Consider the following 16,782-nt stretch of genomic DNA (forward strand, 5'->3'; position numbering starts at 1 on the left):
CCGCTACTTGGTGAGTAAATTTTTTATCCATCCAATTAAATAATTTTATCAATAATTGATTGTTTTAATTATTATGTTTGCTATATTAATGGTAATTTCATTAGAGTGAGAGATAATGAAGCAACAAAGTACAGGATATTTTATATAGATTCATCCAACTTCACACAACTGTACCTTCGACATGAATAAAGATAGAATCCTGGGGTGAATTTTCATACACACATCGAAACTAAAAATTTACCTGGCCATCAGCTGTGATTTACTGGTTCACATGGTAGCTGGTAAGGGTCTCTCTGCTTGCTTGCACATTATCCAGTGCATACCGAGTCGATATGGCAACAACACAGCAATAAAAAGTGTTTAGTGTTTTCCAGACCTGCAGGAGCAATTAAGTTACAACTGAGCGGTGTGATTTTTGTCAAGAGTTTGGCACTGTAGCTTCAACAGCTCAAAGCTTCCAACAATGACACCAGTATTGCACCCTTGGCTTTTGAGGTCACCTGATCTGATGTACAAGATTTTATTTTATTTTTTTATTTTTATTTTTATGTGAAAGAGTATCTACATGCTTCCCCTTTCAGCAACTTTTGGTGAACTGCAATGCTGCATAGTAACATCAGTGAATTCAGTAACTATAGACATGATCTCAAAAGTATATGAGTTTGACTATAGTCTAGATGTTAGTTGTATGTCCAGTAGAGGCCACATTGAACATTTCTGAAAGGCTAATCAAAATTTTGACCCTAAATGCAATTGTATAGAAGGTATCACAAATTTTTATGTGCATGCTCTCATGAAATGGAATGAATCTTTTTGACATAGCTTGTATTTAGTTATCTTCTCCCTTATGAGAAACAACAATATCTTCACAATGAAGCTATATGTACTGCAGCTTGACAATCTGATTAATAGTTATGTACAAACTATATTTTGCTACATAAATTAATTGAAAAAGCAGAACAAAGTAAGATGATGTAATAATATGACACAGGAAACAAATCTCAGTAACTGCTGCATCTGGAGGAATGGTCGGGTTCAAGAGAAACTGTCCTGAATGTGAGTTTAGTGTACTATCACTTTGCACAGTTACAGGTGTCTACTAAGTTGGTTCACATGATTACTAACAGCATTCAATGCCGTTATTCTGTTTGTGACACTCTGTTCCACAGACCTCGACTGAAACTTTGTACCTCCATTTTTGTGTCAATTTCTTACTGGTATATGGTCATACACTAATCTTATCTGACTATTTTATTTTATTCACCAAACAAACCTATAACTGTAACATTCATTCATACAGACGTGAAAAATGTGCCCCCCCCCCCCTTTCTTTTACCGATTTTTAAGAAATTGAGCTTAGCTAGTAGGTAAATGTAAGAATAAAGGCACAAAACACCTGACAATGTTGGAAATTTTTTTGAGATGTGTGTGTAAACCAAATTTTGAAAGCAGATTGAAAGGGAAAAAGTATGTCCGGAAAACACACAGATGAACTAGTTTAACGCAGGAACTGGAAAATCTGTGATCACATTTTTTACTTATTTGTATACCAACAAAAAATATTGCAGGGATGTAGAAAAAAATACTCCAATTCATTGCTAATTTTGAAAAACTAAATGTATTTTTTTTTTTAAATTTTGGCTCACTCATCCATCTCAAAATAGTTCTATTTACTTTATATATGTATTCCACAGATCCATTAGTGCGTGTTGATGCAAAAATGTCGAATGATTCAAAACATGTATTTTATTACATTTGCGTCACATACATAACATTAATTTACGTACAAATTATTTTGTAGTCATAAATAAACAGGGACCTGATGATGGGTTATAGAACCTAATTAAGTGATCACATAAACATTCAGATTCATTTACTTGCATTTAAGAATACATAGTAATGGCTATGATTCATTTTCAACTTACTCTGAGAGGACTGTGACATCTGGGAAGGTTGGATATCTGGCACAGTGACATCTTGGTGACTGGACTCCTCGAAGACATCAATATCCATTTCTTCGAGACCAGAATTTTGTGGCTGATAATGGGTAACACATTTCATTTAATGTAGCCAAGTATTTAAAAACAGATACTTTATTATGTCACTAAACAAACTTCCCTTTTCAACAAAGATTTCAAGTTCTCTGTTTCTGTTCACACTACTATGACACAACACCAAGGCTGGTTACAAACCCCCCCCCCCCCCTCCCCCCTCTTTTCCAGCTAGGAACAGGATCAATATAAAACAGCACCACCTAGGCTTTTCTACAGCCAAACTAATTTCAACTAATTTTTTCAGAAAAAATGTGATCAAACTACGTAACAGTAACAAGAAAGCACAAAATGTCTCTGATGTACAGTGTATTGCATGATGAAGAGTACTCAGTATGCCAAAAGTTTACATTCTTCCTGCAGCAAGCACATAAAAATCATTTGCAAAAGGATTTGGCAATCTTTTGTGCACCGGGCAGCTGATTTATCATGTAATTATGTTACAATATGATTACATACTTAAAAACTAAAATAAACTTGAAACTGAATTTGAAGATCTGTGAAAATTTCCTGATTTACTTACAAAACCATTATTTATGAGGGCAAAGCACAACCAGAAAAGCAAAAACCAGTTATAAGTGTGCAGATCACAAAATTCCAAAGAGAATGATACTGCAAATACCAGTCATGGACATAAAACTATGATCCATAGTGCCATAAGCGTAGGTAACCCAAGTACACTTGGACTTACCATGTGAATCAGGATGAAGTATAGGTGTCACTGCTGATGAGATGGAGTGTACAAAGAAAATAGACCCAGATCCACTGGACCTACTTGGCAATTCCCATACAGGCTGACAACTAGTTATAAATGCTCATTTTCAATATACCTTAACAAATTGATATATTTAAGGGAAAAAATGCAGCAGTATCAAAACCCCCTATATTTTATGTTTTAAAGCACCGTTTTTGTGATGGCCATGAACATCCAGTCTATCTCTGTTACATCTCCATATGGTGCCTTCTGCCTGTCTGGAAAGCTAGCTGTGAGGGAGATGTTGAGCTCACAAAAATTGTGACAGTAGTATTATGCATCACCAAACTTGAGTTTAAGACTTTCTCATTGCAGTACAAACATATATCATAATATGACGGCTTTGGGAAGCAAGTACAATGGATAGCTAACGGCAGGTGTGAGTCAAAACCAGAAGCTGGAGACAGTGGGACTGTTTATAAACCACCTATCTGGGCAAGCTGTCATACTTTTATGCAACAGCCATCAAAAAAGTTTTGATGATTTAAAATACTTTGTTACCTAGATGTGTCAAAATGTGTAAAGATAATTAACCTTGAGTTTGAACTTCCTCAGTTCAACTGTTTCATAAAAATTTAACTTTTAAGAAAGTTTTAAATACTCTGAAATCTGAACACACAAAGTTGAAATTTTGATAGGGTAGTGTTTTGGTATACTAGATAAGGTTTCTGTAGAGTTATTTTAAATATTTTCCAAGTTATTGATGATTTACTGAAATTTCACATCTACTGAAATTTGAAGCTACAGAGCTGAAATTGTAATAGTATGTGTGCTGCCATAAAAAAAAAAAAAAAAATCATTTAGAAGTTTGTTGTGTTACAGGCAATATTTTCCAGGTTTTCCCAAAGTTGTTAAATTTGGCCTAGAATACCATAAACTGAAACAAATGATGTACCCTTTAGAATTAAATAATAACATAGCTATTACTGCACCGTATTCTGGCTATAAAATGATAAAAATGTACCAAATTTCAAGTGAATTGATCTGTACCGCGAAAACTGAAAGCACACTTCTAGATCGAAAGTTATATAAGCCATATTCATTAAAATAGAGAAAAAATTTAAAGACAGTCTATCCTTTAAGCATCTGTCTATTGTAGGAAAAATTAGAAAGCAGATATTATTACAACTGGGAGAGCTTATTAGAAATTTAATGGAGCAAGTATGGTGCTTTCCAAGCATGTTCTGTTTGTTGCATGCACTGCTGGAATATAATTATATAAGCAATCCCAGTAGAGCATTCAGGGACAGTGTGTCACATTCAGTCATGGAATCAGTGTTGGTCAGTTGGAGCCTTGCAATGTATTTGTTTGTGACAGGGGTTGTAACTGTGAGTGTGAGTCTCGAATAGCTCTGTACAACAGAACTTTGTTAAGGACTATGGCAGTATTTAACTGGGACTGAATCTTTGTGAGTACATTACACAAATATTTGCCTCATTCACTGTAGTTTAGCAAGATGATGTGTGCCATTCATATCCAGAAACCAAGTGGTGAGTAGAGCATTAAACTTCCCACTTTTAGAAAAATTAAACATTTGCCTCTCAACAAAGAGTTCTGATATTTTATCAATGACAACAATGTTGCTATCATAAGCAGCAAGAAATTTTTTCTCTTCTTGTCTTGAGTTGGGAAGGTTGGACCAATTTACTAGAAAGGCTAAGTGTACTGCCCTACAGAATGGAAGTGATCATCTCATAAAATCTGTTTACTGTATATTAAAGCCTCAAGTCAGGCATCCTTAGGCTGCAATATGTAATAAAAAGCAATTTAATAGAGTAATTCATAGTCTGTACTGTGATTTCATGGGTATTTACACACCTACAATCAGTGTATATTTAAAAAAACCATCAAAGCATACCCTTTAGAACAGTATTTTCAAGTGCCTACGACACACATACCGAATCTAGTTCTGTTCCCAGAGTCCAAACTACTTCGGAACAATATTGCCTTTAAAAATGTAAAGTGACGGAGAATGTTCTTAGAGCAACTGAATGCAGCCTAGTGAGGAGTTGTACAATAATTTCTGAATGATTGAGTATTTCAGACACTTGAGAATGATGCTTGATACACAAGCACACATTGTATTCCATCACCATCGAGGTACGAAGCACCCTGAGCAGAAAGATAAAGAGTTTTGCAGCATTCAGTCATCTGACTGGTTTGATGTGACCAGCCATGAATTCCTCACCTGTGTCAACCTCTTCATCTCAGAGTAGCACTTGAAACCTATGTCCTCAATTATTTGCTGAATATACTCCAATCTCTGTCATCCTCTATAGTTTTTACCCTCTACACCCCCCTCTAGTACCATGGAAGTTATTCCACGATGTCTTAACAGATGCCCTGCCATCTTGTCTTTTCTTCCTACCAGTGTTTCCATTTATTCCTTTCCTCACTGACACTGCAAAGAACCTCCAGACTGCATATCTTATCAGTCCACTTTACTTTCAACATTCTTTTCTTAGCACCACATCTCAAATGCTTCGATTCATTCTCAGAAATTTCTTCCTCAAATGAAGGCCTATGTTTCATATCAGCAGACTTCTCTTGGCCAGGAATGCCTTTACTCCCAGTGATAGTCTGCTTTTTATGTCCTCCTTGCTCTGTCCATTGTGGGTTATTTTGCTGCCTAAGTAGCAGAATTCCTTAATTTCATCTGCTTCATGGTCATCAATCCTGATCTCAAGATTCTCACTGTTCTCATTACTTTCATCTTTATTTGATTTACTCTCAATCCACAATCTTAAGACAGTTCATTCCATTCAGCAGATCCGGTAATTCTTCTTCACCTACACTGAGCATAGCAATGTAATCAGTGAATCTTATCACTGATAGATATTCTTTCACCTCGAATTTTAATTCCACTCTTGATCCTTTCTTTTATTTACACCTTTGCCTCTTTGATGTATAGATTGAACAGAAGGGGCGAAAGACTACATCCCTGTCTTACAGCCTATCTAATCTGAGCATTTCATTCTTGCTCTTCCACTCTTATTGTTCCCTCTTGGCTCTTGTACATCCTGAGTATTACCCATCATTCCCTGTAGCTAATGCCTATTTTTCTCAGAATTCCAAACATCTTGCACCATTGTTGAAGGCGTTTTCCTGGTTGACAAATCCTATGAACGTGACTTGACTTCTGTTTAGTCTTGCTTCCATTATCAAACGCACTGTCAGAACTGCCTCTCTGGGGTCCTTACCTTTGCTGAAGCCAAGCTGATCATCTAACATATCCTCAGTTTTCTTTTTCATTCTTCTGTATATTATTCTTGTCAGCAACTTGGATAAGTGACCATAAAGCTGACTGGACAATAATTCTTGCACTTGTCAGCTCTTGCAGTCTTTAGAACTGTGTGGATGATGTTTTTACGAAAGTAAGATGGTGTATCGCCAGACTCACACATTCCACACACCAAACTGAAAACTTATTTTGCAGTCATTTGCCTCAGTGATTTTAGAAATTCTGATGGAATGAAACCTGCCTCTTCTGTCTTATATGATCTTAAGTCTTCCAAAGATTTTTTAAATTCTGATTCTAATACTGGATTCACTATGTCTTCTGTATCGAATCTTGTTCCTTCTTCTATCATGTCACCAGGCAAATCTTCTCCCTCATAGAGACCTTCAATGTACTCTTTCCACCTGTTCTCTCTCTCTTCTGCATTTAACAGTGGAATTCCCACTGCACTCTTAACGTTATCACCCTTACTTTTAATTTCAATGAATGTTGAACTGATTTTCCTATATGCTGCATCAGTCCTTGCGAGAATCATTTCTTTTTTTTTATTTCTTCACATTTTTCATGCAGCCATGTCACTTTAGCTTCCCTGCACTTCCGATTTACGTAATTCCTAAGTGAGTTGCATTTCTGTATCCCTGAATCTCCCTGAACATTTTTGTATTTCCTTCTTTCAATCAATAAACTCAAGAATTTCTTCTGTTACCCATTGTTCTTCGCAATTACCTTCTTTGTTCCTGTTTTTCTGTCCAACTTCTGTGATTGCTCTTTTTAGAGATGTCCATTTCTCTTCAACTGAACTGCCTCCTGAGCTATTCCTTATCACAGTATCTATAGCCTTAGAGAACATCAAGCGTATCTCTTCATTCCGTAGTACCTTCGTATCCCATTTTGTGTAACGATTCCTTCATTCTAGTCTCAAACTCCAACCCTGTCCTCATCATTACTAAACTGTGATCCGAGTCTATACCTGCTTCTGGGTATGCCTTACAATTCAGTATCTGATTTCAGAATCTCTGTCTGACTATGATGTAATCTAACTGAACTCTTCCCATATCCTCTAGCCTTTTCTAAGTATACTTCCTACTCTTGTCATTCAGAGTATTCGCTATTACTAGCTGATATTTACTGCACAACTCAGCCTTTCTCATGTCTCATCCCTAGTACCAAGCCCATATTCTTCTGTCACCCATTATTCTACTAGTTCCCCTATGACAGCATTCCAGTCCCCCATGACTATTAGATTTTCATCTCCCTTTATGTATCAATTCACCCTTCCAATATCTGCATAAACTTTCTCCATCTCCTCATCTTTTGCTTGCAAGATTGGCATGTATATCTGAACTATTGTTGGTCATTGGACTGTTCATAGTAACACACACTCTGCCCCATCTTTCGATTCATACCAAATCCTACTCCCGTTGCACAATTTTCTACTGCTGTTGATATTACCCTATAGTTGCCCAACGAGAAATTCTTTTCTTCTTCCCATTTTACTTCAATGATCCCCTCCCCCCATTATATATCGACTGAGTCACTTCACTCCCCCTTACAGATTTTCTAGCTTCCCTACCACGGTCAAACTGCTGGCATTGCATGCCCCAACTTGTAGAACATTAGCCTTTTGTTGGTTATTCAATCTTTTTTCTCATGGTCATCTCCCTCTTGACAGTCCCTTCCTGGAGATCTGAGTGGGGAACAGAGTGATCATCATGACACTTTTCCAATTACAGGTCACAGGTCCTGTGGATACACAATATGTGTCTTTAAAGCTGTGGCTTCCATTGCCTTCTGCATACTCATGCCATTAATCATTGCTGATTCTTGTGCCTTTTAGGGACAGTTTCCCACCCGAAGGGCAAGAGAGTGCTCTGAACCTCCGTCCGCTCCTTCGTCCTCTCTGACACAGTCACTGGCTGAATGAGAGTGACTTCTTATGCTGGAAGCCTTTGGCCACCGTTGCTGATGATTTTTTAATCAAAATTTAAGCAGTGGCAGGATTGAACCACGGACTGAGGATGTTTTGATTGTGAATAAAAGACGCTACCGTTAGATCATGAGTTACACACATAATGAATTGGTAATTACTCACGGTCAACTAGTTCCATATATTCTGTTAAATCAATGTTTATCTGGTACATAGTTTACAAGTTGCAACTCTAACATCCAGATTACACTTTAAATAGTAATGTGGAAAGCAATTTTCTGTGCCACTTCCTGGTTAACATGTGGTATTATCAATGACTAACACACTGCATACTTATTATGTAACACCATCTTATGGGAGTATGACCTTTCATATGTTGATGGAGTACTTTGAGAATGTTCCTTTGGCACCAAGACCAGATTATATCTAGGCCTACTTGCAATTAACTGGAGCTTCCACACGTTCCTCACAATCAGCAATACTTTTCCTCAGTAGAGGTTATATGTGTGATGGTGTTGCGTAGCCACCAGTCACTCAACTCAACTAGACTATTGGCCATGGGGTTGATGACCCAAGCCTATACACAAAAAGTACAGAGTAGCAGTTGGATTCTAATGTTTCACATGAAAATTCTCAAGTTAAAGATGAATTCAGAGCCCACTCAAACATCTGAGAATGAATTCTCTTATTCTGTACAGAGTATACACCACAATTATTGTGTGTACTATATACAGCTGTAGTTTATAGGGTCAAATATCATTTTATAATAATAAATTCAGTGTTGTTTTACATCAGTCAACATTTCACTCAGTATCCACAAACTAAACAGGGGACAACCAGCACACCATGCATCTTGATCTTTTTGCAGCTTAATAAATCATCCATCAAATTTAAAGAGTGCAGCCACAAAACTTTTATTCTTCTTTTGCTAGTATTTTGGCTGTGTATCTTCTGGTCATCTTCAGGGTGTGTCAAATGAAGCTACAGTAGTTGTTCCATCATTTTAAACCAAAGAAAACACAAGTGCCAGAAATGTTGATTGACAGCAAAGAATATGTATCAATTGAGTCTATGGCTATGTGGTCAATCTATGCCGGGATATTGATGTGTCACTATTAGCTGCATTGTAGTGACATCTTTGTACGATTATGAAAGAAAGTGCTGGATTCCATGATTTATCTACATTGAATCTTTGTTAATAAAAGCTTTCGCCAAAGACATTACTACAGTGCAGCTAATAATGACAAACTGATATTCTAGTATGGACTGACCGCACAGCCACAGATTGAATTTATGCATTCTCTTTGCTGCCAATCGACATCTCTGGCACTCATGTTTTCTATGGTTTAAAATGACAGAACAAGTACTGTAGCTTCAGTTGTCACATTGACGTTGGCTGGCAGATGTGTGGTTGAAATACACGAAAAAGAAGAAATAAAGTTGCTGCGCTTGCACTCCCAAAATTTAATATATGGATTATTACAAGGTGAAAAAAATCAAGATGCATATCAAGTACCTCTTTGATGAGGAGACAGAGTCAAGAGTTCGATGACTGGCTACGTTATGACATTCGCAAGTGAGATTATGGAGCTCTAAGTTTTGAATTAAGATGCCAGAACCATGGCATAATTTCAAAATTTGCCAGATTAGTATATTTTAGAAAATCAGTCTCTATGAATAAGATTTTAAGAAAGGCTAGTTCTGTTGTTACAAAGAGGATACAGTTATGCAACAGAGAGGAGTGTGGTTTAAGTAATCAGCAAGGCATGATGCTGAATAAATGTCTTCACCTGCTGTGGGTGCTGCCTTTTATGTTTTGACATTGTGGCTTGCAATGTCTTGATTGTCAAGGAGCAGACAATCTCCCCAAGAATGTAAACACCAATGAACAAAGGAACATCTATAATGAAGTGTCACTCACTTCTTGTCGAGCCTCCAATGCTGATGTTATATATAATTTATACTGTATCTAATCCAAGTTACAAAGTAACTATGATCTGTACACCCACTGAACCAAATACAATACAGTCAATGATGAAATGCTGATGCCATTTCATAATTGGAGTAGATATCATTTTCCCTTCCACCAATAACAGCTGCAAAGGAGAAGAGTTCATGTCTCCCCAGGGCTGTAAGTGGTTTTATGGAGATACTGCTTTGCAAGACCTCCACAGAAAGAAGACAATTAACAGCAACTGAGTTACATTAAAGGTAAATTAACACACAATACATCAGGTGACAGATCAAATGTGAGACTCAGCACCCAACACATAAGCAGAGGGTCAAAAACACTTCAAGGAGTACACTACATAAACTTTGTCAGAATACTCAGATGGTGGTTCTTCCAGCTGATAAAGATAATGTTACTGTTTTATTGTCTCATGACGGCAATCATGATAAAATGAACAGTTTATCAAGTGATAGTACTCATCATAAAATCGGTGAAGTTGCCACCAACCCTGTGGTAAGGAAGAATGTGTTTCTGAATGCTTCCCCCTTTCTGATATAAATTGTGTGAAGATTGAATCACGTGAAATGGTTCCTCGTGGGCTTTACAGGTTTCCAGAAATCCATACAAAAGATGTTCCTATGCAAAAAATAGTGAGTAACATTGGCTCTTCAAATTACGACATTGCCAAACAAAGACCTCTTGTGGGAAAATGTGCTCATGACACATGCAATTCTATGGACTTAACTCCCTGACACTAAACAGAATGTGGATTTATTCGTCAGCTTTGATACAGATTCCTTATCCACCAGCTTTCCCACTTTAGAATCTTTATCTCTTATTTCCAAAGTCAATTACGATGTACTTTCTATTTAATAACAAAATTTTTTAAGAGTGATGGTGTTGCATCCGTTGTCACTTGGTGGTCCATACATTCGTGGAGGACTCCGAGGAAAAGGCACTGGTGTCTGTCTGTTTGAAACCAACAGTAATTTTGGAAATATGATTATGACTGTTTGTAGTGTAGCCACATGGTGTCAAATTACAAAAATTTTCAAACCATGTAAATTCTACCACGAAAAATTTCAGTTTACAGTGGAAATCAAAAAGGAGGAATGTGTTCTATTTTTGTATTTTTTAGTTTGTCACAATGATGATGGTACCTTAGACATGCAGTTTACTGGAAGCCAAATCATGTACCTTAATATTTACATGCAAATAACTGACACCATTTATTCCAGGCAATGAGTATCCTCGGAACTTTAGCTTGTAAAACACACAGCACTGCTAATGAGAACAGTCTGTAGTACAACATCCCATACTTACTGTTTTTGAAGCAAAGTGGTATTGTCAATAGCGGACACACAAGACACTATGAATAAAACATAAAATGGAAATAAAGAATGAACAAGAAGTCACAGAAAGATTTAAATGCATGGCTTTCTTGCTGTATTTAGAAACACGTCATTAAAAGCATGTCGGACCATGACCAAATACGAAGTTAAAGTGATTTTTCACCCTCCGATGAAGACAGCAGCACTTTTGGGTTCAGTCAAAGATGATTTGCTGTTCTGCAAGGCTGGGGTTTACAAGATTCCCTATGAGCATTGCCTTTTGTATATTGGGCACAAGATCCATGTACGTCAGAATCCTATAGCCCAATAAAATAGCTGAAGCAGAACAGAGCACTGATACTGGTCAAGGAAAAAGTAGTAGTTTGAGTCCTAGTTTAGCACTTAGTTTCTGTCTGTCATGGCTTCATAATGTTATATCTGCTATGGCACAGTAAGACACTGTTTGCCTACATACTTTTCATACAGTCTGATGATAGTGGCATATACATACTTCCTTAATAAAAGATCTTTGTTTTATATATACAAGGCAGTTCAGAAAAGTTGTTTCAAATGGTTATGAAAAAATTACAAGTATATAAGAATACAAAACTGGGGAAGCGATTATTTTCTAGTTTTTTGAAGAAAGAAGTAATGAAAAACAGGTGTAGCTCAACATACTTTCAAATAGTCAATATTAACTTTCAGATAAGTGGATATAAATGTACAAAGTCAACACATATGTACAGGTTTGTGTATGATGATCATGTCACTATGGTCAGCAGATGAAGAGTACCATTAGAAAGAACCAAGACTCTTTTGGAATAAGCAGCTAAGCTCAGGACAATCTAAGACAATGAGGATGAATAATAACTATGATAAGACTCTCAGTAGCAGATTTCAATTCTGATAAAGTACACAGTTTTCAATACTTTACATTCCCATACCAATAACCATAAGTGAAATAAATGCCTATATATTAAGTACAAAAACATGCCAGTGTTCCTTTAGAAAATTAATGTCTTGCATGATTTTACATCAAAAAATTAAATTTATGATTAGCCCTCCTGCCACCTCAGAAAGTGAACCATGGATGTTCCACAGTTGTTTCACAGAGGAGGACCACACTGCAGTCCCTTCTCTAAATCCTCGCACAAACGAAAAAATGGCTGACATCGAAATAAGTGTCCAAGGAATAGAAAAGCAACTGAAATCACTCAACAGAGGAAAGTCCACTGGACCTGACGGGATATCAATTCGATTCTACACAGAGTACGTGAAAGAACTTGCCCCCCTTCTAACAGCCGTGTACCGCAAGCCTCTAGAGGAACGGAAGGTTCCAAATGATTGGAAAAGAGCACAGGGAGCACAGGTAGTCCCAGTTTTCAAGAAGGGTTGTCAAGCAGATGTGCAAAACTATAGGCCTATATCTCTGACATCGATCTGTTGTAGAATTTTAGAACATGTTTTTTGCTTGCGTATCGTGTCATTTCTGGAAACCCAGAATCTACTCTGTAGGAATCAACATGGATTCCGGAAACAGCAATCGTGTGAGACCCAACTCTCTTTATTTATTCATGAGACCCAGAAAATATTAGATACAGGCTCCCAGGTAGATGCTATTTTCCTTGACTTCCGGAAGGCGTTCGATACAGTTCCACACTGTCGCCTGATAAAGTAAGAGCCTACGGAATATCAGACCAGCTGTGTGCCTGGATAGAAGAGTTTGTAGCAAACAGAACACAGCATGTTGTTCTCAATGCAGAGACGTCTACAGATGTTAAAGTAACCTTTGGCGTGCCCCAGGGGAGTGTTATGGGACCATTGTTTTTCACGATATATATAAATGACCTAGTAGATAGTGCCAGAAGTTCCATGCGACTTTTTGCGAATGATGCTGTTGTATACAGAGAAGTTGCAGCATTAGAAAATTGCAGCAAAATTCAGGAAGATCTGCAGCAGATAGGCACTTGGTGCAGGGAGTGGCAACTGATCCTTAAAATAGACAAATGTAATGTATTGCAAATACATAGAAAGAAGGGTCCTTTATTGTATGATTATATGATAGCAGAACAAACACTGGTAGCAGTTACTTCTGTAAAATATCTGGGAGTATGCTTGCAGTACGATTTGAAGTGGAATGATCATATAAAATTAATTGTTGGTAAGGCGGGTACCAGGTTGAGTTTCATTGGGAGAGTCCTTAGAAAATGTAGTCCATCAACAAAGGAGGTGGCTTACAAAACACTCGTTTGACCTATACTTAAGTATTGCTCATCAGTGTGGGATCAGTACCAGGTTGGGTTGACAGAGGAGATAGAGAAGATCCAAAGAAGAATGGCGCGTTTCGTCACAGGGTTATTTGGTAAGCGTGATAGTGTTACGGAGATGTTTAGCAAACTCAAGTAGCAGACTCTGCAAGAGAGACGCTCTGCATCGCGGTGTAGCTTGCTGTCCAGGTTTTGAGAGGGTGCGTTTCTGGATGAGGTATCTAATATATTGCTTCCCCCTACTTATACCTCCCGAGGAGATCACGAATGTAAAATTAGAGAGATTAGAGCGCGCACGGAGGCTTTCAGACAGTCGTTCTTCCTGCGAACCATATGTGACTGGAACAGGAAAGGGAGGTAATGACAGTGGCACGTAAAGTGCCCTCCGCCACACAAACTATATAAGCTGATAAAATGAGCAGACACTACAAGGTTAATGAAGAGCAGGAGAACAGCACATACAGGGTGATTCAGGAGGAATGTCACATAATTTGTGATGTGATTCTACATGTGAAAATAAACTGAAAAAGTCCTATGAACATGTCCGATTTTTGATCAGTATGGGACTGGAATAGATTGAAGAATAAACACACCCACAAATAAATATGAAGAAAAGTGTGATTATTACTTACCAAAATGCTGTGTAGGTGCTGTGGTGGACAGAATAATGGAAAGACAGATGAGTGATCCATCTTATAAGAGGTGTGAGAGTTCTCCAACAGATGGCAGCACTGTGATGTCACAACAGTGTGCAATTTGATTAGTGACCAGTCATGAGGACTGTGTGTATCATACTTGAGTGTTGTATATCTGATAAGTCCATTGTATATGTGAATGCCAACATGCCAGACACACATACCTATGAAGAATATTAAGACATGTTGTTCATGCACGGTACTGTAATGGCAGTGCCTCTGCATCTGTGACAGAATACCAGGGACCTTCCCCTGATTGATAAACCCCCTGTTTAAAGGTATTTCCCAGTGTTTTACAAACTATGTGAATCCAGAACACTACCCAGTGTACACATAACATCACAATGTTGGGGAAAGGGATGACATTATTGCAATGGTACAACAGAGTCCCACCACGAGCACACAAATTTTCAATTATTACTTTATGACTACTCCAATTAGAAGTAAGTTAAACATGAATATTTTGAGACAGATCTGTTTTAACTAAATTATCCATGATTGTTTTGTTAAAACCATCTACATTAAACATACCTTCTCTTTACAGTATACTAGTGGTATTTTTGAGGCATATTCCTCTGGAAGGGGTTCCGTCTCCAAGCAAGTCTTCTCAAATTTTTCTAAGGCATCTCTCAGTTGAGGACTGAACTCCCATTTGCCCCAAGGCTGTTTCTTGACATTGTTCTGGTGAATGGAAGTTAAGAAAACACCGAAATTAACAAAACTTGATTGAAATAATCATCCAAACACATCAATACATAAACTGCACTAGAAAGTAAAGCCATGTGGATTGTTCAGCAGACTAATGGGGAAGGTTTTCTTTCTTAGCACAGTATAGAAACTTTGCTTTGTGAACTGTGTTTTGTATTATTGTATTCGTCCATTGTAGTTGACTCTGATGACTGCTTGTCGAGTTTAGTGTCATATTATGTTGTTGGTGACAGAGGGAAATGGGGTGGGTGACACCTGTTGCTGGCTTATAGCCTAACCCACTTAAATACTGCCAAGGGGGCCATCAAAATTAACATTTTCATCTAATGGATTTATCACCACAAATAGTTTAATATCTCACTACTCTACAAATCACCAATGAGAGATTTGTAATTTAACCCTTATGATAGTTTAAAGTCTAGTAATTAGGAACAGTCAGACATCTCCTCCCCTCCCCTTGTTGGCCACATGTTGGTGATGAAAATTTCTTTCACTTATCTCTCAGATGATCACCTTTGTAATAAGTTGCTCATTGTATATTACTTGGCAGAAGCAGAATACTGAACACTCTTATAAGAAATTTGCTCTCTATTTTAAAGAAACTACTGTAGGTCTAGAAGATGAGTTCACTCACTTTAATTACACATTCATATGGTGCTGTGTAATAAGAAATTTCAGTGCACAGAACACCGAAATAATTATGCCCACCATTTTTGTGATACAAAACATTATGAAGAAGCCCACAGCTCTCATGTCCATGAACTATTAGCAAATTTGGGCACATAGCATACTTTTGCACTGATAATCCACAACTGTTGTGATGTGAGAAACATTTCTTTTTTTTCATACTCCAGTGCCTCAAAGACAAAGGTGTTTTACAATAGTACGAGTTAAATTTACTATTTCAAAATAATCATTGAGCGTGATGAAACTACAGTATTCACGGCAAGCCATCAAAATGTTTTGGTGTCCACAGATATGAACAAGAGGGCTGTGGAGTGCCTGGAGCTGGAAACATACAACTATTGCAATGAAGAAGTATGATTACAAGCACAGAGGAGTGCTCTTATGGATTCATCTGGGTTCAAGGTAGCCCTGTGGGTCATCTACAACAACAACAACAACTGTACAGCATGGCAGTTGAAAGTCTTCACTATTTAGCAAGCACTGGACTGAAAGCGAAGAAGCATAATCCGGTAAATCCAGGTTTTATTCTATGTGGTTTAACATTTCTTTACTGAACAGACTACATGGTGGGTAACTACAAGTAAGCAGAAAATATTTAAATTTTCATATAATGACTGGTTTCAATGTGTACAGCATTTCATTGAAGACATTTCTGAAGGATTCTGAAAATTAATGTCATAATGCAAACTTTTCCTATTGGTGTCTGCTAGACATGTTGAGAACTAAACAACAGTACAAAAGGAATAGATACTGTAAGAGCAACAGTGCAAGTGTAGCTGAGTACAAAATCTCTAAGCAATATAAATTCTCAAAATCCTTGAAATTACAGATGCTAGATTAAGCTTAAACACTGACCAGCCAGAACATATGACCATTGACCTACCATCAATATAAACCTGTTCAGGTAAAAGCAGCTTCACCGGGCAAGGAATGGCTGCTATTAATACACATGCATGATGTATCAGTGAGCATGCTGGCCATGTGCAGAATGGAGCAGATGTTACAATCTGACTTTGACTGAGGGCAGATTGTGATGGCCCAGAGACTTGGTACAGGACAGGCAGCGAACTGTGGCATAACTAACATCAGACTTCAATGCTGGGTAAAGTAAATGTTTGTCTGAACATGCAGTGCACTAAACACTCCTAATGATGGGCCTCCACAGCCAACCA

General features: G+C 37.6%; 1 protein-coding gene across 2 annotated transcripts in view; it reads right to left on the reverse strand.

The window, feature by feature from the left end:
- Nucleotides 1–16,782, reverse strand: part of LOC124777058 — a 159,581-nt gene that overhangs the window by 92,796 nt on the left and 50,003 nt on the right. For both annotated transcript variants that reach the window (XM_047252332.1, XM_047252331.1), the window contains exons 2-3: nucleotides 14,747–14,896; nucleotides 1,926–2,037 (exon numbers count right to left, since the gene is read on the reverse strand). In XM_047252332.1, coding sequence (XP_047108288.1) covers nucleotides 1,926–2,037; nucleotides 14,747–14,896 — 262 coding nt within the window. The remainder of the gene's footprint in view (nucleotides 1–1,925; nucleotides 2,038–14,746; nucleotides 14,897–16,782) is intronic.

This window comes from Schistocerca piceifrons, chromosome 2 (assembly GCF_021461385.2).
Source record: "Schistocerca piceifrons isolate TAMUIC-IGC-003096 chromosome 2, iqSchPice1.1, whole genome shotgun sequence".
Taxonomy (NCBI): Eukaryota; Metazoa; Arthropoda; class Insecta; order Orthoptera; family Acrididae; genus Schistocerca; species Schistocerca piceifrons.